The sequence below is a fragment of the Ascaphus truei genome, chromosome 5, assembly GCF_040206685.1.
Source record: "Ascaphus truei isolate aAscTru1 chromosome 5, aAscTru1.hap1, whole genome shotgun sequence".
Lineage (NCBI taxonomy): Eukaryota > Metazoa > Chordata > Amphibia > Anura > Ascaphidae > Ascaphus > Ascaphus truei.
Genome location: NC_134487.1, coordinates 70,341,297 through 70,368,734, shown reverse-complemented (window position 1 = coordinate 70,368,734; position 27,438 = coordinate 70,341,297). Strand labels below are relative to the sequence as shown.

General features: G+C 40.3%; 1 protein-coding gene across 9 annotated transcripts in view; it reads left to right on the top strand.

Moving 5' to 3' along the window:
* The first annotated feature begins 1,219 nt into the window (after window positions 1-1,219).
* Window positions 1,220-27,438, top strand: part of MDFIC (MyoD family inhibitor domain containing) — an 83,259-nt gene continuing 57,040 nt past the window's right edge. The window contains exons 1-3 of one of the 9 annotated variants that reach the window (XM_075599989.1): window positions 1,220-1,625; window positions 2,620-2,779; window positions 3,527-3,684. In XM_075599989.1, the coding sequence (XP_075456104.1) occupies window positions 3,591-3,684 (94 nt within the window). In that variant the 5' untranslated portion in view covers window positions 1,220-1,625; window positions 2,620-2,779; window positions 3,527-3,590. Of the gene's footprint in view, window positions 1,626-2,619; window positions 2,938-3,526; window positions 3,685-20,842; window positions 21,108-27,438 lie in introns of those variants that run through there. The other 8 variants (XM_075599991.1, XM_075599990.1, XM_075599988.1 and 5 more) reach the window with 8 other exon arrangements.

Sequence of the window (27,438 nt, the reverse complement as noted above, 5' to 3'; positions counted from 1 at the left end):
TATTAAAGCCAAGAATTGCAGCTGCCAAGTTTCTGCGCCATGAAAGTATCCTTTGAGAACAGTTCAGTCTCAGATTTTAATGGTGCTTAGATACCATGGCGAATAAATAAATTAGAAATAACCGTTAAAATGTTTCAAATAAGTGATGTTTTTTGCTGACCTAAGTAAACAGAGAAAGAATAATGGGTTCACTTTTTGTTTGCAGAATTCTCCCCCCTTTGATATTATTTTAACGTGAACACAAAATACGTTGCTTATCTAGTCATGTCAAATTCAAGTAAGCACTTTAGGGATGACTTGACATTTTACTTGTGAAAACTTGTTTCCGTTCAGTAAAAATGGGCACTTACTAGTTCAGTGCAGTTTTAGCAAGACGCATGTAATTATTGTTTTACTCTATAGTGATTATCTGTTAAACTGTGATAGTGTAGATTGGGGCACTATCTCACAGAAACTCCAGTTGAAGTTATTGGGAGTTTTTGTACCATATTGTCCTGAATGGCACTACCACAGCCTAATTAATACTCTCTTATGTCTCCATTTGTGCAGTTGCTAGTTAAATCCTAGTTATTGTATGTGTTCTCACTATGGTGGGGAAAAATCATATGGAAATATAAAATGATTTCCATGTTTGCAATATGTAGAGTACACAGTCATTGCATAGTAAAGATATATTTCTATGTAGTAATACCACCCCATAATGCAAACATATTATTAGGGAGTCACTATTTTCTGATAACCCATCTTCTAATAGCTTGATAAAGCTCAACTTGGTAATTTCAGCTGTGAACTGCTCTTTTGACACCTTGCTCCAAAAAAAGTATTCTGTATTTATGTTATTAAAAAAAACAGAAAAGTATTTGCTTTCTAAAAAGAGGAGTGGTCTATTGTGGTCTTTGAAGTGGGTACATTTAACTCAACCCTGGTGCCAGACTATTGTGACCAACATTAGATTGTAAGCTTCTTGGAATAGGAATTTATTGTGCAGTTCAATTTATTGAAAAATGAAATTAAACTGTAGGCATATCTTAAAAATTAAGTAGTTGCACTTAGTTTGACTTACTCTATTATAACATTTCAACCACTGCTTCTAGTATCAGTGCTTCCAGTGAGTATTATGTACACAAATGCAACTGTATCTTTTAAAAAGAAATTTAGGCTAACCTATTAGACACTAGATGGCGTGTGGTTGTGTGTGTGTCTGTGTGTGTTTGTGTGTGTCTGAGTGTTGAGTTTAGAGCCGAGTTCTGTAATGGCTGCTAACTAAGTAACTGTGTTCAGAAGCAGTTTTTGTTTGGTAGTTACGCTATGCATTTACATCTGGTGTATAGTGAATACACCCACAGTCTGAGCTGCAATATATTCATGATCTGCTGTGATGTGTTCCTGTGAATCACACAGTGAGATCAGACATTTAAACATACCAGACAAGGTATAACACAGCAGGAGAAAGCCTAAAGAAAGCTTTTGTTTAACAAAGGATATGTACACCATACATACAACTTAGGTGTTAAAAGCCGTCTACAGAAAAGTATCCTGTGCCCATGACGTTTGGACCGGAGAAAGCAGAGATCTCAGCTGGACAACAGGATTGTAGCCTGAAGTTAGCATTAACCAGTGCAGTTGTGAGTACCCTTACTTTGTTATCTCTAAAAAGTGACAAGCAGATATCAGTTCTTTATACCAGTGAAATAGAAACTATTATTCCTTCTCAGCCACCGTGTATAACTGGTAACCTAGAAAAAAAAAGTTAATGTCTGTGGTCCCTAAAAGTAATGTTATATTTTACATCAGCAAGGTTGAATGAAGAAGTTAAGCAACAGAAATTGCTGAATTGCAGCATACCGTTGGGACTGGGAGTGAGGCACATAGATATGTAATACATGTCACAGAGCAATGAACAGCTAGCAGATACACTTGCGAAAGTAATGCCAACATGTGAAGTTTACTTTAGCCCAAAAATGTGCTGTGTCTGATAGGCATCAGGTTTGGACACACCCAGTTTGTCACCGAACTAGAACAGTGGGCTTTTAATGTTGAGTTCAAAGATCCTAAAAAAATCCACACGAGATGTAGGTCCTTATTTAATATTTTGTGAAATGGATGTCAAGAGCACAGACAAGCAATGGCATATGAATGCACCAAAAAAAGTAGTTTGTGTGTAATGCAAATTAAAAATGGAAGAACATGTGAAGTCTACTATATAACATGTGCATAATAAATAATGAACAGGACTATATGTCTCTTAAGTCTAAAAAGGGTACACAGAGCACAGGTATGCAGCTAAGAAATATAGTTGCTTATGCTATACTGTAGTAAGTGACTAGCATAAGCTAAATGAAAATTAAGAAAGCTACTGTACATACTCAATGTAATACTGTCTCTATAAGCACTTTTTACCCAGTTTGCTGTAAATAGCTTTAGTTATGGAGTATAGATGCCCAATCAACCACAAACTATTTGCATCAATGTTGCCAAAGTTCGCTGTAAGTTTTCTTAAGGATTTGAATCAAAGCCCTTCCTTTTTGCTGGCACTTCTGGTACTATTCAGTGGTTGCTGTAGTGATGACATTAGGTGCTAGATCTGCCTCCCCAGCTTCAGGTTTTGACTTGGAGCAGGAGGGGGCGTCACCTTGTAGCCTCCTCCTTTGTCTGTTTTAGGGCGGTCGGGTGCCTGACATAGTTGGATGTTTTCAGTCTCCGGAAATGATGAAAAGAAGGATTGGAGAAGAGAGGGACGAGTGAGTCAAAGAAAAAAAAAAAGTCCCTTCTGTGAGAGGTAAATTGAAGGAAGTAGTAGAGCTCAGAGCTGCAGCGCTGGGCGGATGATCCTGATATCTTCCCTTCTGCAGTGCCACATGGGTCTCTGTAGTTCCCTTTCAACTAACTGGATGGGGCAGGGGAGGTGAAATTCCTTCACTACCAAGCTATGCCGAGGTACTCATACCCGCTCTGTCTCACTTTATTTTGTCTGAGGCTTTATGTTGCTGTCAAATCGCTGACCCTCTCAAGGCTTATACTCTTGCCTGTTACTTTCTTCCTGACTTTCTTTGCTCTTCTCTGGCTACTTCAATGTGCGCCCCTAATGTCTGAAAGTACTGTACAGTAGAGAAGATGCAACAGTTTACTGATCTGTCCTCTTGTTGATGTTAACAGAAGCAAAGAACCCCCCTTTCTCTTTGTCCCTGGTCAATTAACCTCTTCTGTGCTGCAGGTTTTAGCAATGCATTGCAAAAGTAAAGCAGATCTATTCACCTTCATTTCTCTCTGCATAATAAGATCATTTGACCTCTAAAGTGTTTGTGTCTCTAAACATTTCAAAGCCAACGCACAAAGCTCTCTTTATAGCTACATCTAGTCATAAGCAGATCCCAGTGTAACTGTATGTGATTAACCTCTTAGGTGCCAGTGCTTAGCACTACATAGCAATCATTCTTTCTCTCTGTATATAATTCACTAAACTATTAGGTGCCAGAATGCTCTACATATGTATCTACATTCATATGTTTCTTGTTTTATCTTTCAGGGTCTGCTGGTAGTTTTTTTTTTAATCTGGTTACATTTGTATTACTGGCGGAGAGACCTGGCAGATGTCCCAAGAGAAAGAACCTCTTCCTCCAGGGCCTGATGGGCCAGAGCAAGAAGCTCCAGCTGATAAGATCCGCTTGATCTCACTGACGCTGGGTAAGTCCTTCAAAGGTTTCTTAGGATATTTAGCATTTCTTCCTTTTTGTATTACTTTAATGGCGCCTCCTTATCTGTAGTCACTATTGCATGTTTTCATATTTACTTTCACAGCTATTCCTGCATAATCGCAGTGTTGAAAGAAAGTGTTTATGCCTACTGTATATTAACTGGACTAATAGTGCTGTGCCATAAGAAGCCTTCAGGCGACAGAAGACGCCTTACAGCCCATCGAGTGAAGTGAATGTACTGTAAGCCCGCGACCATAGTAAGCGCGATGGAGGAAGCGCTGAACAAAAAGGCAGAAAGGCAATGCGCATGGCCATAGTGCACGGCGAGGCGGGCGAGGCGGCCGATGCTTGATGAGCCAAAATCTTTTGATTTTGTCTCGCAATGGCCAGGTCACGTGCGCGGTTCAGCCAATGAGGGCGAACCGCTCATATGACATCACAGGCACGCCCCCAAACATTGAATTGGAGCTGCTCTTGGTCGCGTCTCCTCCTCCAGACCCCACAGGCCATGGATCGCCTGTGCTGCAGGCGCGTGCGACGTCACGCAAGCGCTTACTATGTACAAGACCTTAGATTTCTTCTGGTGCTAGAAGGTGTCTTGTGGCATAACACTGCTTAGTAAATGTGGGCCTTAATCTTTACTGTGTACTAGATATGCAATATTCCCCTACCTAATTGCTATAGACCAAATTCATCCATTTCATTTTCCTGTTTAACATGTCATAACAAATGAAGTATAGATTCTGTGTGTGTATATATCACAGGTCAATTTGCTATTAACATGTAGTGGTACTGGGCTTGAATCCAGATGTGCACAATCTTTTCCAGCATCTGGAAAATCGTATTATTATTTAAAAGCGAATCAGAAGTTTAGGTTTATTAAAGAAAAGTTGTGATACAACCTCTGTCACTCCACTGCTGTCTATTATTTTGTGCCAATAGGCAATGCCTAATAATGTTATGTTTTAAAGGAGCTGTATCCCTTGTATTAGCACACTTAAATCCCTTTAATATAAGCGTACATTGGTGGGCTTGTGATGCTCGCGATTTGTTAGGGAAGCTGGACTGTGACAAATCGTGGTCACTAGTAACATGACTCAGGCTACAGCTGTATATGAATATACCAATGCTATACTGTGATGTATAACTAGAGAATACTATGCTCAATCTGTGGTATAATGCGATACATTGTTATACCATGCTGGGAAATGGCATGAATCACTACTGATATTCCAAACTAAAACCCCTTTAGTGTAAGAAGGCCCCTCTGGCAGGGTAATTGTACAGTGTGAAGTCATGAGTTAATGTCTTTGGCTTTTCTAGTCTCTGATTATAAAGTGGGAATGCCAGATGTGTACAGGAAATGGTTGTGCAGTTAAACTGCATATTTAAATATGAAAAGTAAGTCCTTTTTTTTTTTTTCAATGTACATGAACATGGAAGCATATTTATCACAAATAAGCAAATGGAAAAGCTATATGATCATTATGGAATGTTCAAGTTGCATTCACTTTGGGTTGTTAGGCAGTCAATCAATAAAACATGTGCATCTCAAACTAAATTAACACACACATTCCCAGCACGCTCTAACTCCAACACCCACCACATTCTATCTCAAACTACTAGGGCATTTTTCATTTATGAAGGACCCAGTTTGCAAAGAGTTTCAAAGCTCTGCAAAATGTATGTTACACTGTGAGTGCTGTAACTCCCCACTCTTCTGTAATATTTGGCTCAAGTATGGAATGCAAGGGCAGAATTAAAAAAAAAAAAAAGTGGTCTCCTTTAACTTTGGTATGTATTTTATTATTTCTTATAGTCGCACTTACCTAATCCCACAATAATTTTTGGAGTATTATTTGTCTTTCTTTTTCACCTATATCATAGTACAATCATCGAATAGTCATGTAGAGTAGTAGGAGTCCAGGAAGTAGTTACTGGACGCATCTATGACAATAGTGTGTCATTGTGGGTGTCTGCTTAATTACATAGCCCTTATTCTGTAACTCAATCTGACGGTATCGCATGGAAAGCACCATTTAACTCCAATGGACCTTGTGGCGGTATCGGAGTTTACAGAATAAGCGCCTATCTGTTATATATTAGTTATGCTTGTAGATCTGAACTTGACTAAGAAACTTACATTACATTAGTGTTGTACCGAGTCCTGAGGATTGCCGGGTACCGGGTATATGGGACAATTTGCAGGTCGGGCATTAGCGCACCTGCAACTGGTGGCGGAGGGTGAGCAAGACCACTGTGGAGGGTGGAGGGTGAGGAGGACCGCGGCGACATCGTTGGAGCAGCAGCAGACATCCTGGTGGTGGTGACAGCAGCAGAAGTCCTTGTACAGCCTTCGGGAGCAGCGGAATACAGCCCGCAGCTGATGCTGGTGGGAGCTGGGGAACCATGTGACTGGAGCAGGAGCATTCATATTGGAAAGCCAGCTCCTCCCTGGCTGTCCAATAGGAATGTTCCTGCTCCGGTCATATGTTCCCCGGCTCCCACCAGCATCAGCTGTGTGCTGTGTTCCGCTGCTCCCACAGGCTGAACAAAGACTTCTTCTGCTGTCACTGCCACCAGGATGTCTGCTGCTGCTCCAACGATGTCGCCACGGTTCTCCTCACCCTCCCCAGTGGTCTTCCTCACCCTCCATTGCCGACTGCAGGTAAGTGTTGAAGTCTTTTTCCGCTGCTCTGAAATTACTCGGCGCCGGTTCCGACTCGGTGCCGGTCCCAGCCCCCTGCTGTCGGATCCGAGTAAGTTCCGGGTGGCTGAAAAAGCACCGGGTAAGCCAGGTACCGGATAATTTCCAAGTACTCGGTACATCACATGTGTATGAATTTAGAAACATAAATAAATCACTTCAAATGCTGCCTGGTATTATTACAATCTACTGGATTTTTTGGCCCTTACTCAGGATAATGCATTCATTTTTTTTTTTTTACTTGAATGGAGTTCACATGGATAAATGTGTGTTAACATAATTCTCAGATTAAAAAAATGGGGCCATAACATTTAAGTCACCAACTCATGTGTTACTTAACCGGGGTTGTTCCAAAATGTGGCTACATCTTAATATATAAAAAAATAATATTTTTATAAAGTAGGAGTTTCCTTAAAGATTTTTGAAAGAGCATGATCAGAATTTGATGATCCTGTAAAATTTAGTTTCAAACATGCTCATGGCACTTACAGTAAAGTTTATAGTCTGTGTCATGAACACCACACCTGTGGGCACATGACTTGTGTATGTGAAAGGGCTTAGTTAATACATCCAATTATCCTGCTGACTCACTAATTATCCCGCAGGGCCCTCAAAAGGAGCAATATCTCCCCAAAAACACACTACACCTCAATATGCTGCCACCACCAAGAATAATTTACGGTCTTGCCTTAGGAGTTCTTTGTCTCCTGTTTACTAGAAAAAAGATGTAATTAACACAAAAACCCAATGTAGCAAAATGGGATTACGCTCTTCTAAAAGGTAGTAGGTTCAATTAGAGCCCAAGGACGGTACTTATTACATTTTAGATTTAAGAGACGAAAATCGTACGGTGCTTGGTTACAGAAAAAGAATGTTACCCAAAACATGCAATATAGAAATGCATAAAATAAACAGGGTAAAACAACTGAGCCTAAATACGTTACCACCTATTAGATTCCTCAAAGCGTTCATGAATTTGAAGTATGAGAATCCACATGTTATGGACATCACACTCCTCTTGTTGAATTCTAGTTTTGATACTCAAATACAGGGATTTTAAAGCCCAAAGTTTGCCTCTGTCACAGAGAGGAGCTCCACCTTTTGTGGGCGTGTCTTTAACTCCCACTCATCAATCTCTTATGGCTTTTATGATTAGGATAAAGAATATTTTTTTTAAAACTCAAAATAACTCAGACTAAAAAAAATACCCCATAACTCTCTTTCTGTAATACCTAGGATAATGTGACCCACATCATTGCGTTTGGATGATTAAGATACACGCTTAGATATCTATTTTAATAGGACTACTTTTCATCTTTGAGGATACATTGTAATTGGATTAAGGGTGGAGTTAGAACGAGAAGAAGTTGAAACAAGGTACATATAACTAAAGCAAATCGTTAGCCCTTAGTACGCCATAGAGTCAACAATAAGCAGGATTGAGAATGCCACACAATGAACATCTTGCCACATTTATGTGCACTTGGGGCTTCTTTTCCAGGGAGCATACCGCTGTGGGAAGTATGAGCAGGTGGTCTCTTTGGAGTCTCAGATTGCTGATCTGAAGAGGCAACTTTAAACATTCAGAGACATTGGCAATCTTGAAAAGCATGGCTCACTGAGCAGGCCCTGGCTGGGATTACTGCTGAAGAGGGTGAAGCTGTAAGTAAGGACCAGGAAGAGGTAGGAAACTGGGTAACAGTTAGAAGAAGAAGAAGAGGCAGGCCATTTCTGAGCTGACCCATACCAATAGATTTGCCGGAATGAGTGAAGATATTTGGGCCTCAAGCCAGGAATGGCAAGGCTGGGGAAACAGATTCCTCTAGCAGCCAGGGGAACAGTAGAGTAGAGAGGATAATCTGTTGCTGTTACCACGTGAAGCAAACACTTTGTTATCTTCCGCAATGTAATGAACCTGATAATCTGGATCGGGTAGACAGCTTGTTGGGAGAGGCTAGCACTAACCCAGCGGTCTTGGTACACATTGGCACCAATGACAAAGTTAGAGAAAAATGGAGGCTCCTAAAAATTATTTCAAAGATCTTAGGCAAGGACCTCCAAGGTAGTATATTCAGAAATACTACCAGTGCTATGCATTACCCCAGGGCGGAAGTGGGAGCTTGAAGTTAATCCATGGCTAAGAAAGTAGTGTTGGAAGGAGTTTTTTTTTTTTTTTTAAGAGCTCTGGGAGTTCTTCTTCGAGAGGTGCTATCTTTATAGTAGGGATGGATTGCACCTCCATAAAGAGGGGCCTTCTGTTCTAAGGGGGCAGATGTTTAAAAAGTTGGAGGACATTTTAAATTAGGAAGGAGGGTGAGGGACAAGCAAGTGGTAATGGATTAGACAGAAATTGGGAAATAGCTATGGGTCATAGCGGTGGAGTGGGGGAAGTGGGAGTTTTGCAAGCAAGGAGGCACCCATATTAAATACAGATAATACTTGTGAAGATTAAATCCAATTGTAGTAGAAAGGCAGGAGCAGAGAATATAAAAATAGCAGACTGGTAAAAACCTTAAATGCATGCTTGCTAATGCAAGAAGCCTCACAGATAAAATGGGTGAGCTTGAATTAAAAGATAGATGGGAGAAGTATATCAATATATCATATGCATTACTGAAACATGGTGGGATGAAATTCAGGACTGGGCAGTTAATTTAGAGGTTTATTCCTTTTTTTGGAGGGGTTGAGAAAATAGAAGAGGTGGTGGAGAATGTTTATATGTTAAACTGGATTTAAAAACTATTATACGGGAAGGTGTTTATGAAGGTATTGATGAAATTGTAGAGACTTTGTGGGTACAAATTAGCAGTGGAGGTAAAAGTGCATTAACTTATAAAGGGGAAATGGGGAGGTGGATGATAATCTGATCCAGCAACAAGATGACCAAAATTAATGGAGATTAAAGTGATAATGGTGGTAGCAAAACTGTGAATTAGTGAATACAACCAAAAAAAATGTACCAGCAGCATATGATAAGGGCTCTGAACACACAATTCACTTGTTGCACACCACAGTATAAAATAAAACATTTACTAGGTATTTGAAAACATATATAACTGTTTTAACTTAACAACAGTAATGAAAAAATTAGAGGGGTGAAGTGGTATTATATGCTTAATCAATGAACACACATGCTCAGAGTAATCAATAAAGCTGAATCTAATTTAAAGCTAAGTACTGAAGCCTTGAGGGTAGATAGCATAACTACTGTACTTAGGGAAAAGATAAGCTGTGGAGTAACTATATGTGAGAATGGTGGGTCTAAGGGCAGTATAGGCTGGGATAGATAGTAAAATTCACCAGAGGAATGAGAAAACCGGGTTTGCCTATACAGGCATACCCCGCATTAACGTACGCAATGGGACCGGAGCATGTATGTAAAGCGAAAATGTACTTAAAGTGAAGCAGTGCCTTTTTCCCACTTATCGATGCATGTACTGTACTGCAATCGTCATATACGTGCATAACTGATGTAAATAAGGCATTTGTAACAGGCTCTATAGTCTCCCCGCTTGCGCACACCTTTGGTACAGGTAGGGAGCCGGTATTGCTGTTCAGGACGTGCAGACAGGCGCATGCGTGAGCTGCCGTTTGCCTATTGAGCGAGATGTACTTACTCGCGAGTGTACTTAAAGTGAGTGTACTTAAACCGGGGTATGCCTGTACTGTAGTGTGTATGTATGTATGTCTTTATTTATATAGCGCCATTAATGTACATAGTGCTTCACAGCAGTAATATACGTGACAATCATATAAATAACAAATAATATAAATAACACATAAAGGGGAGAAGTGCTTCAGACATAAAAGTAACATTTCGGAAAAGGAGTCCCTGATCCAAAGAGATTACAAGGAAGCCAGGAGAGGGATTTCAACAGTGGAGACGCTGAGACAGATTTCAGAAATAGTAGAGTGATTCTGGCAGCAGCATTTAGGATAGATTGTAGGGCAGACAGGTGAGAGGCAGGAAGGCCAGGCAGCAGGAGGTTACAGTAGTTGAGACAGGAGAGAATGAGGGTCTGTGTCAGAGTTTTTGCAGTCGAGCAACAGAGGAAAGGGCGTATCTTGGTAATATTGTGGAGGAAAAAAACTAAAAAATGTTGCTACCTTTTGAATGTGAGAGGAGAATGTGAGAGAGGAGTTGAGTGTGATCCCTAGGCAACGTGCTTGGGCTACTGGGTGAATGATAGTACTTCACACAGTAATGTGGAGGTGGTAGTAGGGCCAGGTTTGGAAGGAAGTATGAGGAGTTCTGTTTTTGCCATGCTAAGTTTAAGTCGGCGGAGGGCCATCCAGGATGATATAGCTGAGAGACATTCAGAAACTTTAGTCTGTATAGCAGGTGTAAGGTCAGGGTAGAAAAGTAAATTTGTGTGTCATCAGCATAAAGGGGACATTTGAACCAAGAGATGTGATTAGGTCACCTAGAGAAAGTGTGTACAGAGAAAAGAGAAGAGGTCCCAGGACAGAACCCTGCGGCACCCCCACAGAGAGATCTATGGAAGAGGAGAAGGTGTTAGCAGAAGCGACACTGAAAGTACGATGGGAGAGGTAAGAGGAGATCCAGGATAGAGCTTTGTTACGAATACCGAGAATGTGGAAGAGAAGAGGGTGGTCCACGGTGTCAAATGCTGCAGAGAGGTCGAGTAATATGAGCAGTGTGTGTATAAAAAAGGGGAGATCAGTCTCTTATGAAACATTTGTGATCTATGTCTATATTAAGACCATTGGGATCCAATATTTTAAGTTTATAGATTCAGAGGGTTTCTCTGTGGGATAGAACTTTTGTTCGGTCTCCACCTCTTGTACTATTTTTAATATGATCTATTCCCATATATAAATAGACCACTTGGGTAGGATCCATGCTTAAATGTGTAGTGAGACATTATGTGAGATAAAACCAATTTCAATATTACATATGTGTTCAAGTATTCTAGTTCTCAAGGGCCTGGTGGTATTGCCCATGTACTGCAAATTTCAAGGACACTTGAGCAAGTACACCACATACTCCGTTTTACAGTTTATAAAGCATGATATATCAAATTCTTCTTTGGTATTGCATGAGATACATTTATTATTGCTCCTTTCACTATACCTACATGCTTTACATTTCATGCATTTATAAAAAAAATCTTTCGGTCTTGATAGAGAAGGATTTAGAAATGCTTGTAAAGAGCAGGCTTAGCAATAATGCCCATTGTCAGGCTGTAGCTGCAAAGGCAAACAAGATCTTATCTTGCATTAAACAGCGTATGTATGCAAGGAAGCATAATTATACCACTGTTAGTAAGAGCACACCTTGAATATGGAGTACAGTTTTGGGCACCAAACCTATGAGTTTACCTAGCTAAATTAGATTTTTTACATTAGACGAAGAGGGAATATGATAAATGTATACAAATATATTCAGGTCAATACAACAAGCTTTTTAAAGAACTATTAATTCCAAGGCCACCTTGACAAAGCGTGCTTACATGCGAAACGTACGTCGGTGCCTTAACGTGACGTCAGCATATCTGTAGCGGGTTGTGGATTATCTGCAGCGGGTTATCTGTAGCGGGTTGTGTTTGTTCTCTCAGCACGACTGTAGTTGATACTATTATTACAAATTGTCTCTGGTTATTTATACAATACTATAGGCTGGTACAGATGTATTGCTACAAACTTTACAATATACTACAGAGCTTTAGTATCAAGACAGCTCCTATTATTAAGATAGAGCAAGTTTGCTACTGTCACCACTATAGACTAGCTAGTCATGTTTGCACCAATCAACGCATCCGATTTTGAGACTCTGCTTAAGTTATTTCTGGTTATTATAAAAGCTTAGAAGTTGGCAATATATATGGTTACAACAGTGAGAGCATACTGCAGTCTCAGAGTACTTAAGATCTCTTTATTATTTAGAGTCTCTTTGCTATTATCATTACTATGGTGGATTACCATATTCATACGAGGATAATATAAGTATGTGTCTGACATTGCAGTGATGATCTAACATCCAACTATTATGTTTATACAATTAGACCACACTGCGTCTTCATCAATGTTCAGTGGGAAAGTGTCCAGTCCGCGCTCTTGCTCTTTAGGGATGTGGAATATTAATTCCTCTCTGTTCTTTTGCTGCTCCTGTTATTCAAGGTGTCTTCCCCCACCTCCAAGATGGATCCCAATGGAGAACTCCGACGGTGAGGCCAAGTATCCAAGAAAAAAAAACACAAGAGCGCACCACGATAAGAGAAATTAAGTGTATTACAAATAATAAAAGATAATAACCACTTAAATGGAATAAAACTTTAATAATCCCAGATCTCGATGATAACTTCTCTGGTAGGGCATCACATAAGGTATACAGGGGCCTGATGAAGTATACTTTCGTATACGAAACGCGTCGCGAATTGTGTTGTTGGCTCATATTTATATCATAGCCAGTACACACACGTGTTTTTATTCCAATCACGACTACAATTACTGAAACGGACAGGCATCCTAAGGACAGCTATAGGGGGCTTAATTTTCTGCGCATGCACGCTACGCATCCAGCCACGCTGACACTCGTGGAGGTCTGACAGCGTCACAGAGACAGCCCCAGCGCGCGGGACTGATTTCTGAGGATTGATACTGCCCCTGCATACCTTATGTGATGCCCTACCAGAGAAGTTATCATCGAGATCGGGGATTATTAAAGTTTTATTCCATGCAAGTGGTTATTATCTTTTATTATTTGTAATACACTTCATTTCTCTTATTTTGGTGCGCTCTTGTGTTTTCTTTTTTTCTTCATCAATGTTCTATTAAAATATTCGTATTTGTTACGTATTCATTTTATTTTTGTATATATATATATATAGATATGTATATGTATATGTGTGTATGTATATATATATATATATATATATATAGCTAGTTACGGTCACTTTAATCACATTGAGGAAAGCCAACTATTTGGGCCATTTATTTATTGTGCTACGCTCACGTTAGCTAACTTAATGTGTGTATTCATGCCAATTCATCTATAATGCACTCTTAATACTACTAATCCTGAATAGCCCGACAGTAGTGGGTGGCCCAACTATCAATCGACACACCTGTGATAAACATAGGTGGCAACTCAATGTAAAACCATTCCAAACACCATGTGGTATGTGAAGACCAGACCATTTTTTCTGACCTGTCAGGATATATTTGCATGCAATAGGCCATATGCTGAGTTGCTAAAGAGCTATAGAGTAATTTGATACCTAAGTATTCTACACTATCTGCCTATATACCACTATTGTTATCTGCCTATAATAACTAGGCTATTTGGTGATCCATTGTGAACACAGCACATTGGGTCTATCCGGCAGAGTATATCTGTTACATTTGTATAAATTATACCGTATACCGAAACTCCTGATAGGAATATCCTTTATAAATCTGACCTCCATATATCTCAGATGTATAAGTTTGCATATTGGGCTCAGAGACTCAGTGGACTGCACACTAGATAACAATTGCGGTCTGTTAATCAGACCTGCTCACTCACAATCACCAAATTTCTCTGTCACAAGCCGGTCACTAAGTGTAACCTAGATATTGTATCATCTAAGAGGCCATTCTAAACCCTCCCTTTAATATATATTGTGACAAAGTACCTTCTTGCTCTGTACCTTTTGTCCAAGGATCAGCACTTTCACACAGCATTCCAGTCTTCTGACACAGAGGTGAAAAGCTTGGCCTGTTTATTTTGCCATACAAATGCTACAGCAGATAACAGGAGTAAATCAAATAAACAAAACAAAAGTCTTTTTCTCAGCATAACACAGCTTTTCAGCACACCCTCCTCTTGAGATTAAAACAGCCCTGTCTTGCTCTGTTCAGAGCAACCTTTTAATCATCTCCCTGCTCAATCAGCTGCTCCAGTCCTGTGAAAGCTGGGAGAGCTAGAAGTCCCGGTCTGGATTCCCCTTGGTAAATCTCCAAACCGTGGAGTGGAGCAGAAACCCTACACTAATTTAGGGCCGTAATATCCTCTTTTCACTACTGTTCCCTCATATCTGTCACAATATATATATATAAGGTTTGGGTTATCCTATATACCAAGAGACATTGGATATGTTTTCGCAAACTATACATATGGGTTCCGAAGTAATCTTATAGATATTATTTGCCTACCAGATCCGAGCTCATTTATGACCATAGCCTTTTATTGTGTCATTTGTGGAGTTCACGATGTCACGGGAGACCAGGTATTTACACCTTTTTACCGGGATCATTCACTGAGCAAAACAAGATAGTAAAACAGATTGTCATTTATTTCATTGAAACAGACGTTCACACAATGGATTACAAAATACAAGAGAAAACACACTTACTGGGAGTCTAGGCTAAAAAACTAGACTTTCCTAGGTGAAATAAGGCATAAAACAAAGTCTTTAGGGGTACCGGGACTAGTCCCGAAATGTCCTGGAACTCAAATCGGCATGAAGTTCCTGACGCCACCGCTATATCTGCTCCAGAGCTGCCAAAATCCCTTGACCGGGAGATATTATCAAACATCCTGGTACTCTTTTCGGCTTGCAATTCCAAACATGACCGCTACGTTCTCTTTTCAGAACTTGGCCCCGAAAAGTGGGAAAATTTCTCGCCTCTCATTTTTTAGTGATTTCGAATTTGAAGCTGCTGTCTTGGTGCTCAGAATCTTGTGAACGGATTGGCTGCTGACTTTCTTATAGTATTTCAGATTCATTCATGAAATACTCCAGCCAATCGGAGCGTGGGAGAAATCCTACCAGCCTATCAGAGCGTTGCCAGTCTATCTAAGCTGGGAAAGCACGGATTCGGATTCTGACAAGGGCATGCACCAACTTGGCACCTCTGCCACTTGTCAGTCAGAAGCCACCTGCTGGGTTAGGCTCCTCACAGTCTGGCTTGGGGCAAATGATGGTCCGGGACTGCCATTCATCCCAGGATGTGAACACTTGAGCCTAGCCCCGGTGCCCAAATGGCTTTCACACCTTGCCAACCTCTGAGGCTTTCATGTCTGGGACCTGAGCAGACTGGATGGCACCAAGCTTGGTATCCAAATGGTCTCTCTGAACCACGGACCTGTAAGTCCCCAGCTCATATACTCATTAGCATTTCCCCTTAAACACAATGCTAATAAAAATATTTTCACATTTTTCTTTTAACTCCTTTAGGTACATGGATTGACTGAAAAGAAGCACACGTTCATTTTCAGCAGTCCTAGCCCTTTCTATAGTGAAAGGTTAATTTTTAGGGCTACATTCAAAATACATTGAAAACTGGACTTAGACTTAAAAACATCTCCGCAACCTTATGGAGGGTTGGAGCACTCCAGACCCCTTATACCGGTTCTGGTGATCTGGGCATATACTGGGGGACCCCCACTAACTTAGGGACCCCTGACTGTACCTGGGATACACATATCCCTATGCCCCCATTTATCTTTCTGCTCTGTGCTGTAGCAGGGAAACCTGGCGGTGAGTCGCGTAACTGTTTTCAAGGGAGGATTTTGACCAGTGTGGTGTGTCTTCTTGGCCCCGGGAATCTGACCTGATTCCCAGATACATTTTTGGGGTGGCCAGCAACTCTGGACCCCAGTTACAGTACCTAGACACAATCTGACAACAGCAAAACCCCCCTTGAAACTCATAGTCTCTCAATCTTCACTGGTTAGCACTCCTGGAAAGGTAAAACACACATAAATTCTTTATTGTCATGCAGTCACATGCATTTCATGTACAACAAATTGGTCCAAGAACTGACACTCTAAACCCCACAATATGGCTCAGAGGTAACCAGCCGGGCATAATATCTTTATTGATGGCCTGATTACCCCCTCACCATCACACATGACAATATATGTGTTTGTGTTTGTCCATTAATATTTTATAAAGTTTAAGTTTTAAGATTACAATCCAATCATTCATTGGCAAATATCTATTTACAAGGGCAGTAGTACAAAGGACACAGGGTCATCCCTCAAGGTTGGAGGAAAGGAGATTTCATTAGCAACAAAAGAAAGGGTTATTTACAGTAAAATATGGAATTCTGTGATGGCAGATACAATGGATATCTTCAAAAAAAGATTGGACATCTTTTTAGAAAGGAAAGGTATACAGATATATACCAAATAGGTAAACATGGGAAAGATGTTGATACAGTAAGAAATCTCATTGCCATTATTAGAGATAGAAAGGAATATATTTTTCCCCCTTATGAGACACCATTAGATAATGTTTCATTCGTTTTTTTTGTTTGCCTTCAACTGGATCAAAATACTGTAAATATATGATACGTCTAAATGTAACATAGGTTGAACTTGATGGACATGTGTCTTTTATTAACCTCACCTACTATGTAACTTCAGCCCACCTACCGTGTTTGGTATTTTTTTAAACGATTAATTTGGCCTTCCAAAAATATGTATTATCCTTGTACAGTACATCAGTTTTGAATTCTTACATTTTGTGAATCTGTATGCATATAACCGGTGTGCCTTCATTCACCTTTTGTCTCTGGCCAGAGTGGGTCCATAAATGTTTATAATGAGCTGATGAAGATTTGCATGGCTAACCATCAGGTCTGCATACCATCTGGTTGTCAACTCACTATCAACATCTTCTTTTATTGCTTGACCCCCCCACCCCCTCCCTTCCCCCAAATAAACACAGACCTGGCAAATCACAGGTAACTACACTAGTAAAGCAGAAAAATAGTACTTTTAAATGCAAGTTAACCCCTTGGTTGCTTTATTGTTTACACAACTGAACAGGTTAAGGTATTAACATGACAATGTGTACATACATTGCAAACAGCATTTTTTTAAGCTCATATTCGGTGCATGTCAAACTTATTTTAGATTGAGAAATTTTACGTTAGTACCATACACAATCTGCGCCATCAGCGTTAAAAGGGTTTTTCACATTTTAATATAACCATAATAATTGTATTTACTAATACTGTGATAAAAAATTCTTATCTATTTATATGGTATCAGTCAGGTATTCAGCATGACGCAATGCATCAAAATTAATTTCAAACAATGACCTATGCTTCATATGTAGTAAACCTTCCTACATACAAGGCATTTTTTATAAAGATTTGTACTACTTTTTAGCACTAATATTTTGATGCAAAAAAAGTATATAATCTTGGAACATAGGCCGTTAAATGTTGGTATGAGGATCATATGCCAATAAATAGGTACATGTTGACGGTCTAGGACAGTTGGCCACAGCTGTTTTACCACGACCAAATGATCGCCAGCATTTTGCAGCCAGTGACCTTGCTTCAGGGATCCTCTGCTGGCGGCCGCTTCACCACTAAGGTATGTTAGTAACCTTAGCGCTTACCTTACAACACCCTAAACTTAACCCCTAATACTAATGCTAGCCCTACCCTAAAAACCTTAACCCCTTACCCTAAGCCCTTATCCTAACCACTAAAACCCCTTTAGTTAAGCCCCTACTCTAAGCATAAAAGGGTGGATAGCCTTGTTGGTTCTTTCTTCCATGTAGTAACAAAGGAGGGAGAGTGAGTAGGTGGTATGATACCTTTCATTGGACCAACAATAGTTGAAATGTTACAAGCTTTCAAATCTCTCAGGGTCCTACTTGTTGGTCCAATGAAAGGTATCATACCACCTACTCACTCTCCCTCCTTTGTTACTACATGGAAGAAAGAACCAACAAGGCTATCCACCCTTTTATGCTTAGAGTAGGGGCTTAACTAAAGGGGTTTTAGTGGTTAGGATAAGGGCTTACCCTAACAGATAAAACCCCTCAAGTTAACACCTACCATAAAACGTACCTTATCGTAGAAGGGTGGAGCGGCTACGGTGGAAGGACCCTTCGCTAAACGCTGGCGGGGACTTGATCACAATGGGACATTCGGGACCAAATGTCCCATTCCACATATTGATTCCGACATTTACAAACTGATCCAGATTTCAATCAGTTGCTTGCTGTATAAATACAAAACAAAATATATCGGCTATTAAAACAAAAGCAAAGATGAAGGTTTAACTGTGAAGTTGAAAAAGCCTTAGGCCGATTATAGTGGCCTTGAGCACCACGAACAAAAGGCCGTACATCTATGAGGCAGGACAGAGAGCAAGATCAAGCGCGATTTTCGCTTGCAATTTTCGGCCAGACAAATAAGTGTGTCTGTGTCGCGTGACGGCCGAGTCACGTGCGCAGTTCAGTCGATGAGGGCAAACCACTCACACGTGAAGTCACGGCCACCCCACCACCACACCTCCGCCTTGCCTCCTTGTCACCTGGTACCTCAATGCAGATTTTGCGCGAGCAACAGGCGCCCGTGATGTCACTTGATCTGTTGCGTGTGCGGCCGCTATAAACGCGGCCTAAGACTTTACAACAATCCTTCACTCAACCTGTTGATAGATGTACTGGCACAGCGTTCATGATATCCTATCTGTCTCCACTAGTATACTGCTGAGAACGCTAATACAGTTTGATGTTGGCTTATGTTTGCAGTTTTCTAGTGTAATGTAGGTTGTCTTGAAACAACTCATCCCCTTAGGCTTTATTTATAAATGTATTGCAAATTGTTTAAAGTGACATTGAACTCACTTTTGGGACAGTTTTAATCAAAACAATATACAGTATATTCTTGTTATAACATCTGCACTGACATATTTAAAGCTGCAGTTGAAGCTGCTGTTTTCATTTTTTTTCTCTCCATTCAATATGTCCATCAATACAATTTGCACACTGACAAGTTATTAGCTAAGTTGCCGATAGATCCGTTCTCCTGCAATCGATCGCTGAAGATTCGGCTCGTGAGTTCTTTAAATCACTGTTAGGGCTGAAGAAGAGTACCCAAGATGCAAAGTTCTGTGTGGAAGATCATGTGACCAGGCAGGCACTAGATACAATTGGTGCACTGCTAGAGAGAGGGCAAAAGGGGTGTGGCAGAGCCTGTCTCAGAAGAGGAAGGAGATGTGACTTTGTAAATGGTGCTACAGTAACAAAAATGCTTGTTGCATTAGAATACATAAAAAATGTCTAAATAAATTTGTAAGCATATTTTTTATTTTACAGACACAAACGAACATAAAAAAAACATGTTTGCAAGTGTTACCAATTTCTTTTTTCACACAATTGTATTGGCGAATTTCTCAAGAAACAATACAGTAATAGAAGCCACACCTAATTATAGGGTTTGCGTAACCCTCACTTATTAGTCATGTCATGTATATTGCAAAACTAAAAGCATTAGTTTATTTTATAAACCTTTTTTATGACATTAAATTCATACAGTATGAGTGTAATGTAGCTGTGGAAATAACTTTTAAAACCTACTAGAAAACACGTATTTTGAAAATATGGGATTTTATCTTCAGTAATATATTGATTTGATGAATTAATGGATCAAAATGATAAGTAGTAGTTTAGTTCTGAAAATATTTGGTAAAAAAATGTAATCAATCACGTTGTATGACCTATTTAATGTTTGTTTCATTGTTTAAAATATGTTTGCTGACTTTTTAATGTTAAGGTCAAAAGCCTACATGCAAGAGGGAACAACAAATTCCACAGAGTATATAATACATACTCTTTTTGTTATAGTGTTATACTGTAAATAAATGAGATAAGGATGCTGCAGTGATTCCAATGTTACATTAATTAGTGCTAGTCTATAAAAAATTGCTTGTAAAATTCAAAATGGAGTCTTATTTGGCTGCCTTATTTATTTGGAAATGAAAACCATTAAAGATTATCACCAGCCAGAGATCCCATCAGTGTAGAACCTCAGTCCTGGCAATTCTCTCATAAGAGATGTTTAGAGCAGGTCCGCTGGGGACCAATAGAAAGGAGAGTCCTTGATGTTAAGGAGATTCAAAAGCTTGCGGCAAAACTTAACGGAGCAGGACCCAGCCTCGTCAAATCTGGCGAGGCCGGGTCCTGCTCCATGTACTTTTGGCCGTGACATTTTAAATTGTTCTTCCCATTGGAAGCAGCCCTGACCCCTTCCACCTGCTGGGATTTCATCCAGGAAGAACAACCTACATGTGACTTTACTAGAAAGAAAAAATAATTGTTATTGTCGCTTACTTAGTGCATTAAATCCTAATATGTGAGAAAAGTATATATAAACAATATAATGTGACTTTAATAATAAGGTGAACTGTGAAAATAAATAGTGACATATGAATCTATAAAAAATCCTCTACACCACCCAGTGCATAGTGCTAATTGAAAAGTGGCTCGAGAAACCCTTAAAAGACTGTTCTCTAGTCTGATGAATCCAAATTTTCTTCAAAAGGTCAGGGGAGCGCCAATGTTCACATCGAAGTCATGAAAAGAAACAATGAAAGGCAATATAGTGTGGTACGATTTCAACCAGGGTAATATGGTTAAGTGTTGAACAATTACACTCACACTTTTCTCCTTTTCAATAAAGCAGTACAGAGACACTTCTCTCTCTGATTGGAGCGGTAGGTCAGGAACTTCGCATCGACGAAACGCGTTGAATCAGAGTGCTTTCGTGACGCGAAGTCCTGGCAGCCGGGGATTCCTCCACACAGCCCTTCCGCCCTCAACTTCACCCAACCGGAGGTGACGTAGATGAGAGCAGAGACGCGGAAGTAAGCTTCACAGCGTGTGCACCGGTCCAACACAAACGGAGAGGAGTCAGGATTTCGTACCACGAATTGATGTAATGTACAAAATGTGAGTGTACATCTATATGTGATTTTAATGTTCAATCTTTGAATACATTATTGAGATATACTGCACAATTAGTATTTCTTTATTCCTTTGTTTATACAAACAACGGATGGGAAGGATTCTATTACAAAAGGGGTTCCATGAGCGAAGTTCCTGACCTACCGCTCCAATCAGAGAGAGAAGTGTCTCTGTACTGCTTTATTGAAAAGGAGAAAAGTGTGAGTGTAATTGTTCAACACTTAACCACATTACCCTGGTTGAAACCGTACCACACTATGTTGTCTTTCATTGTTTCTTTTCATGACTTCGATGTGTACATTGGCGCTCCTCTAACCTTTTGAAGAAAATTTGTCTTTACTGACCAGTTTTTTGTTTTTTATTTTATAACAGTTTATGCATTTATTATATATATAAATATATATATATATATTTTTTTTGAGTATATCTTCACATATATTTTTCACTTACTTGGCACTGATGTACCCATGCATTGAATACTACACGTATTACTATATTTTCATAAACTGATTGTATAATATTGTTACACATTGTTTGGCGCTACTATATATTTATAATATATCAAGTGAATCAGGGCACACAATTACTAATAATAGTCTATAGAACTGGGGGGATGCTGCAGCCAAAATACTTATACTTATATAAAAAAGGCAGGCACTCCATAGTTGCACAATGGGATTCTTTATTCCTCGATGTTGCAGCTCCCAGCTGAGCGTCTTTCAAGAGCAACTACCCTAGTACACAGTGAGACGTTGTATACATGCCTATACCACACCAAACAGAGGGGGGAAGGGGAGTGAAAAATCGGACGTGCAAAATATGCCAATGTAGAGTGACATCATAGGTATGACATTTGAATATACTAGTGTATACACTAGTGTTCAGATGTCATACCCATGATGTCACTCTTCATTAGCATATTATGCGCGGACATTATTTTACCTTTTTTTAATATCTGTTTGGTGGGGTGTAGGCAAGTGTATAACATCAAGGAATGAAGATCTGCACGTATGGAGTGCCTGCCATTTTGATTTGTGTATATATATGTTTTAGCCATTGAAACCTTTGTATATCAGTATTGTTGACCTGAAGAAGAGAGGAGAACTCTCGAAAGCTTGTCCTATGACATAAATTGTTAGTCCAATAATACTGAAGAACTCATTTATTCTGCACTATCGCAACTGGACTAACACGGCTATTTTCTGCTATATATATATATATATATATATATATATATATATATATATATATATATATATATATATACACACAGATAGATTTTACCAGATGGGAGTCCGGGAAAAAAACGAGACAGCACACAGCCAAGGAAATCCAGAAGTACTGTATTAAATTTAGCATGGCACCACATCCAACGTTTCGGTCATCAAAGAGTGACCTTCCTTAGGGACGTGCAGCGTCCTGATTTATGCCCTGTGCATAAGGGACAAGCATCAGCATATGTTTTGTTTACAGTGTGCCAACTGAGTTTCAATTTTTTCATATATATATATATATATTTTATCCTACTTTAAAGAAACAGTGAGTTGTCAAATCAACTACCAAGAGAACAGAGTAGACCGGGCACGAGGACTTTGTCATTTCAGGCTGCGTCACTATGGTCTCTATTGATTAAGCTGTGCTTTTACAACATACATCTTTTAGCGCTGCAATACACTTTGCAGCCCATTCAAGTGAATGTGCCCCAAGGTTTCTTGTCTGCAGAAGGTATTTTATGACATAGAACTGCTTGGTAAATATGGCCCTATATCTTTTACTTGGATAAAAAACAGAAGTTGCTGAATCATATTTCTGATGATAATCAGTAGTGCTTGTAAACCGCGTCTGTGTAAGTTGCATTTCTAAATTTTAATGTGTGGGGTCTTTAACGCAGACAGTTTGGGCAATCTTTACTAAATGGTTCTTCTCCATTAGACACAATTCCATGCTGGAAAACATATTACAGTATGTGCCATTGAATGTAATTGGCTATAAGGTGTCTTATGGAGTAAAACAACATGGCAAAAAGGACCATATGGCCAATAAAGTGTCTTCTGTCCCTGGAAGGTATCTTATGACCACCTCTTGGTAAAGATCTCTGTAGAACAAATTAAGAGGTAGGTTTACTAATCAGTGCTCTTCCACAAGACACCTTCCGGTGCCAGAAGACATCTTGTGGCCCATTTACTTCCGTCACCGGAAGATATTTTATAGAATAGCACTTCATTGTAAATATAGGTCAAAGTGTTATATATGTTATAGAGATACACAATGCTATAAAATAAATGGTGAATTATGCGACAGAAAATGTAGAGTGATAGATGAAGTTCTGAACACTATTGGCTCTCAGAAGTTGGTTACATGCAATTAGTTTGACATTACCAGAATAGAAACCTCATGACTTTCGACATTACATCAGTATGCAAAAAAAAGGGGTGTTCACAATTTATGCTCCTCATGAAAAAAAAAGCAAAGTTTCTTAATAAAAAAAAATCAGTTATTGTTTGGTTATAGATAGTGGCCCTTCACCCAAACTTTATAAAAGTAATAATAAATGAAAGTAGTAACTATTAAAGTGGTAACTAGAAATATCTTTTTTCTTCTTATACTGTATATTTAGTCTTCATTTTCTTAATATGCCTTTTACAATTTTTTTTGCTGGAGTAGTTCTCTCTGGAGTGGGGTGTATTTGCAAAAAAATTCCTTTGTCACATAAAGTAAGTTATTTCATTTTTTTGAGTGAACGGCGCCTCAAAAAACCACACTGATTTCTTGCATTTATGCAGACAGGACGTCACAGAAAAATTCAACAAGGGGTTATTGAAGCAAACTTGTTTATCTGCTAGTTTTCCAATATGAAGCCAAGGTAGCTACCAAGTTCAAATTTGAGACACAAGTATACTTAAATATAAAAAGAGAAGAACAGACAAGCACAACCCATATCAGTAAAAGTGTATTACATCTATACTATAATTCTAAGTTGGATTCCGTCTGTTTGTTTGTCTGTATGTCCGAAGCATCAAAATCTAAAGGCACCACGTAGCACAACAAAACTTTCACCGTACATTCTGCTGCGGATTTGTAGGTCAACGCAACTATTTTGAGCTTCCAATGTGGCTCACCTCCCAAATTATGGACATTCTAAGTTTCCCTCGGCTGTCCATCAAATCTGAGCAGGGGGGGGCATGGCTACTAAGGGAGGGGGCTTGTCCTTGCCTGGATCGGGGCTGTGTGTGTGTCTCTGTGTCTGTGTGTGTGTGTGGGGGGGAGATGTGCCAGCTAGCAGGGGGAGATGTGCCAGCTACCGGGGGGAGATGTACCAGCGGGGGGAGGGGGGGGAGATGTGCCAGCTAGTGGGGGGAGATGTACCAGCGGGGCGGGGGGACATGTGCCAGCAGCGGGGGGGAAATGTACTAACGGGGGGTGGGGGGGACATGTGCCAGCAGCGGGGAGAAATGTACTAACGGGGGGTGGGGGGGACATGTGCCAGCAGCGGGGGGAGATGTACCAACGGTTAAATGTGGCGCCAGCAAGGGGAGATGTATCAATGGGGGGGGGGAAGGGAGATGTGTCGGCAGCGAGGGGACATGCCACAGCAGCGCTGTGGGGGGAGGGGGCGGGGACATGTATTCAATATTACATTCCCCGGGCGAAATCGAGCACAAAATCTAGTAACAAATAAAAACAAGAAAGACTCACATGTAAGAAAGTATTGATGGACACAGCTAGGCGCGGGCAAGGGGACCTCGATCGTAATGGGTCCTTGGTCATCTTGAGAGAGCAAACTTGCCAGTCCTTCCGATACTGGCATCCTGCACCAGATCCTGCAGTCCGGATGATGTCGCGAGCCTTAGCTGGCCTCGATACCTCCACTCAAGCGACTCTTGCAGTCTGATCCACAATTCACTTCCGTATCCGCCGTAGGGAATGATTGGATGTTGTAATGACGGATGTCACCACACAGTTAACCCTACGCATTTCACTCACAAGGGCTTCGTCAGGGAAATCATCTACTCAAGGATCCCCCGCAAGGGGGACACAAGACTTTAATATCCCAAGTTCACATGAATTGAGCACACAATATATCATATTGTGGCAATTTTCCAATTAAGAGGTCTAGTTGAGCACGGTTTAATCATTTATACTTAAATATAAAGCTGTACTTTGCGGGAGAGTGTTTCACAATACAATAATGCTCGGCATTGTGACAATTATTAAAATTATTTTAATGTTTTTGGTTGGTTTCATTTAAATGAAAACAGTCCATGCCAGTGTTATACAATACATGTTGCTCTTCTAGTCTGAAAATAATCAACAACACTGGAGAAGGTCAATAACCTAGAAAACACTCAAATCTAGTGGGTATCCTTCCTACTACTGTAGGTACCATATTACTCATTACACTTCCACTTAAATAAGCAATAGCCCTAACTAATAAGTAACTGTAGGGGCTTTTTATTCAAGTGACTAATGTGAGTTATTAACCTGTAAAGGAAATGATCATCGTTTTCTAAAGTTTGTTATAGTTGATGCCAGGGTTCTACACAGAGCTGGTAAATTTCATCACGGACTGTGTGGTTTAAATATTTGGGGGCGCTATGTAAATAAAAATATACATAAATACATGCATACATTATTGATAAAACAGAGGAAACAATAAAAGCAAAGAAAGCTGAATGTAAAACCCTGTAAAGAAAACAAATAAAGGAAATATTATGTGCTAGATGCAAAAAGCTCTGTTAATCAGGGCTCATAACGGGATGTTAACTAAAGTAGAAACAGATGTTATGTTCTCTGAGGTTAACACATATCCTCAAAACTAATTATATGCAAACACAATGGCGGTTCTAAGTATGTCTTAGCGTTACAGCACTCCGATCCAGATCCTGAAATATGTCTTTAAAGGAGCAATCCAAGCAATATCCCACATGTGTGTTTTTTTTTTAAAATAAATCAGTTCTGTAGTATTAGATAATACTTACTACTTGTTGTTTTTTGTCAACTCTTAATGCCATTTTTAATGAGTTTTAATATATGTTACGCTGTGCTCACCACGGACAAGGAGGGACCCCGAAATTGAGGTGAGATGGGTAACAAACTGCACCCACAGCTACGGGGACACGCCTGGAAAGTGGAAAATAGGCGTCTGGAACCGTCTGGGAGTATAAGATAAAGTAAGATACTCACCAGACGAGAAGGGAGGTTCCAGAAGATAGGTGGTACCGAGAGCCTGGGGTCCAGAGCCGGGAGGTAGGTCGGAATCCGCAAACCGAGGTGAAGGGGTCGGGTAGTCCAGGAGGTCAGGATACAAACCAAGGGTAGAAGACCAGAGCGGATCCACAGCCAGGCCGGTTCGGTACGCAAGGGATCACTAAGGAGACAAAGAGACAGGAACTAAGGCAGGCACGACTGTGGTTAACACAGGTCATACAAAGCTATGCTCAGCCAAAGAATGAATGGCTGAGCAAGGTATAAGTAGGAGGAAGGACCAATAGGGAGAGGGGGAGTAACGAGGGAGCGGTCCCAGGAAAGATAGGGATTGGTAGGGAGAAACTCACCACAGCTGTGCTAGATGTGCAGCTTGTGAGCGGTGCACGCGCATCAGGCATGTGCGCCGCGCGGGAGAGGCACGTGTGGCCTCAGCTGGGGGCGGGAACTCCCCCTGAGGGAGGACGTAAAAGTCCTCGGCCGTGCGCGCACATGCGCGAGATCAGTAGCCGCCGCGGGAAGCGGAGGAGAAGGGAGATCCCGCCTGCGGCGGCGAGAAGGCAGAGCTGGAGCGGGGGTGAGTAAAGTCACGGGGGGAGCCCCTTTAGAGTGAGGTGTTCCCCCGGACCTTACAATATACTTATCATCCTTTGATTTCTATAACAGGTTTTAACACACTTTCCCAGCAGTGCAACATCTTTGTAACACTTTACTGATTTTGATAATTTGTTGCCAATATTCCCAGCAGTTTGAGCTGTAAACTGTAACAATAGAAAATGTTTCCTTAGTAATATAAGAATACACTGTAGCTGCTGAGTTACACTGACTGAAGGTTTGATTTGAAACTGAAAGGCAGTTATGTGGTGAACCCTGGGAAGCAGGCGAGTGAATCGATTGGCAACTTAGGTGATTCGTTTTCAATAAAGGTAATCAAATACTGCATGTATTAAAAAAAATATGTATATATATATATTTTTAAGCTGCTTGGACTGCGTCTTTAAGTGACTTAATAGAGTTTTGTGGATATAGGCCTACGATGCAAAAATAACGTAATACATTCACACACCATGACCTGTATTAATATAACGCATTGAGCACCAGTTTGAAGCAG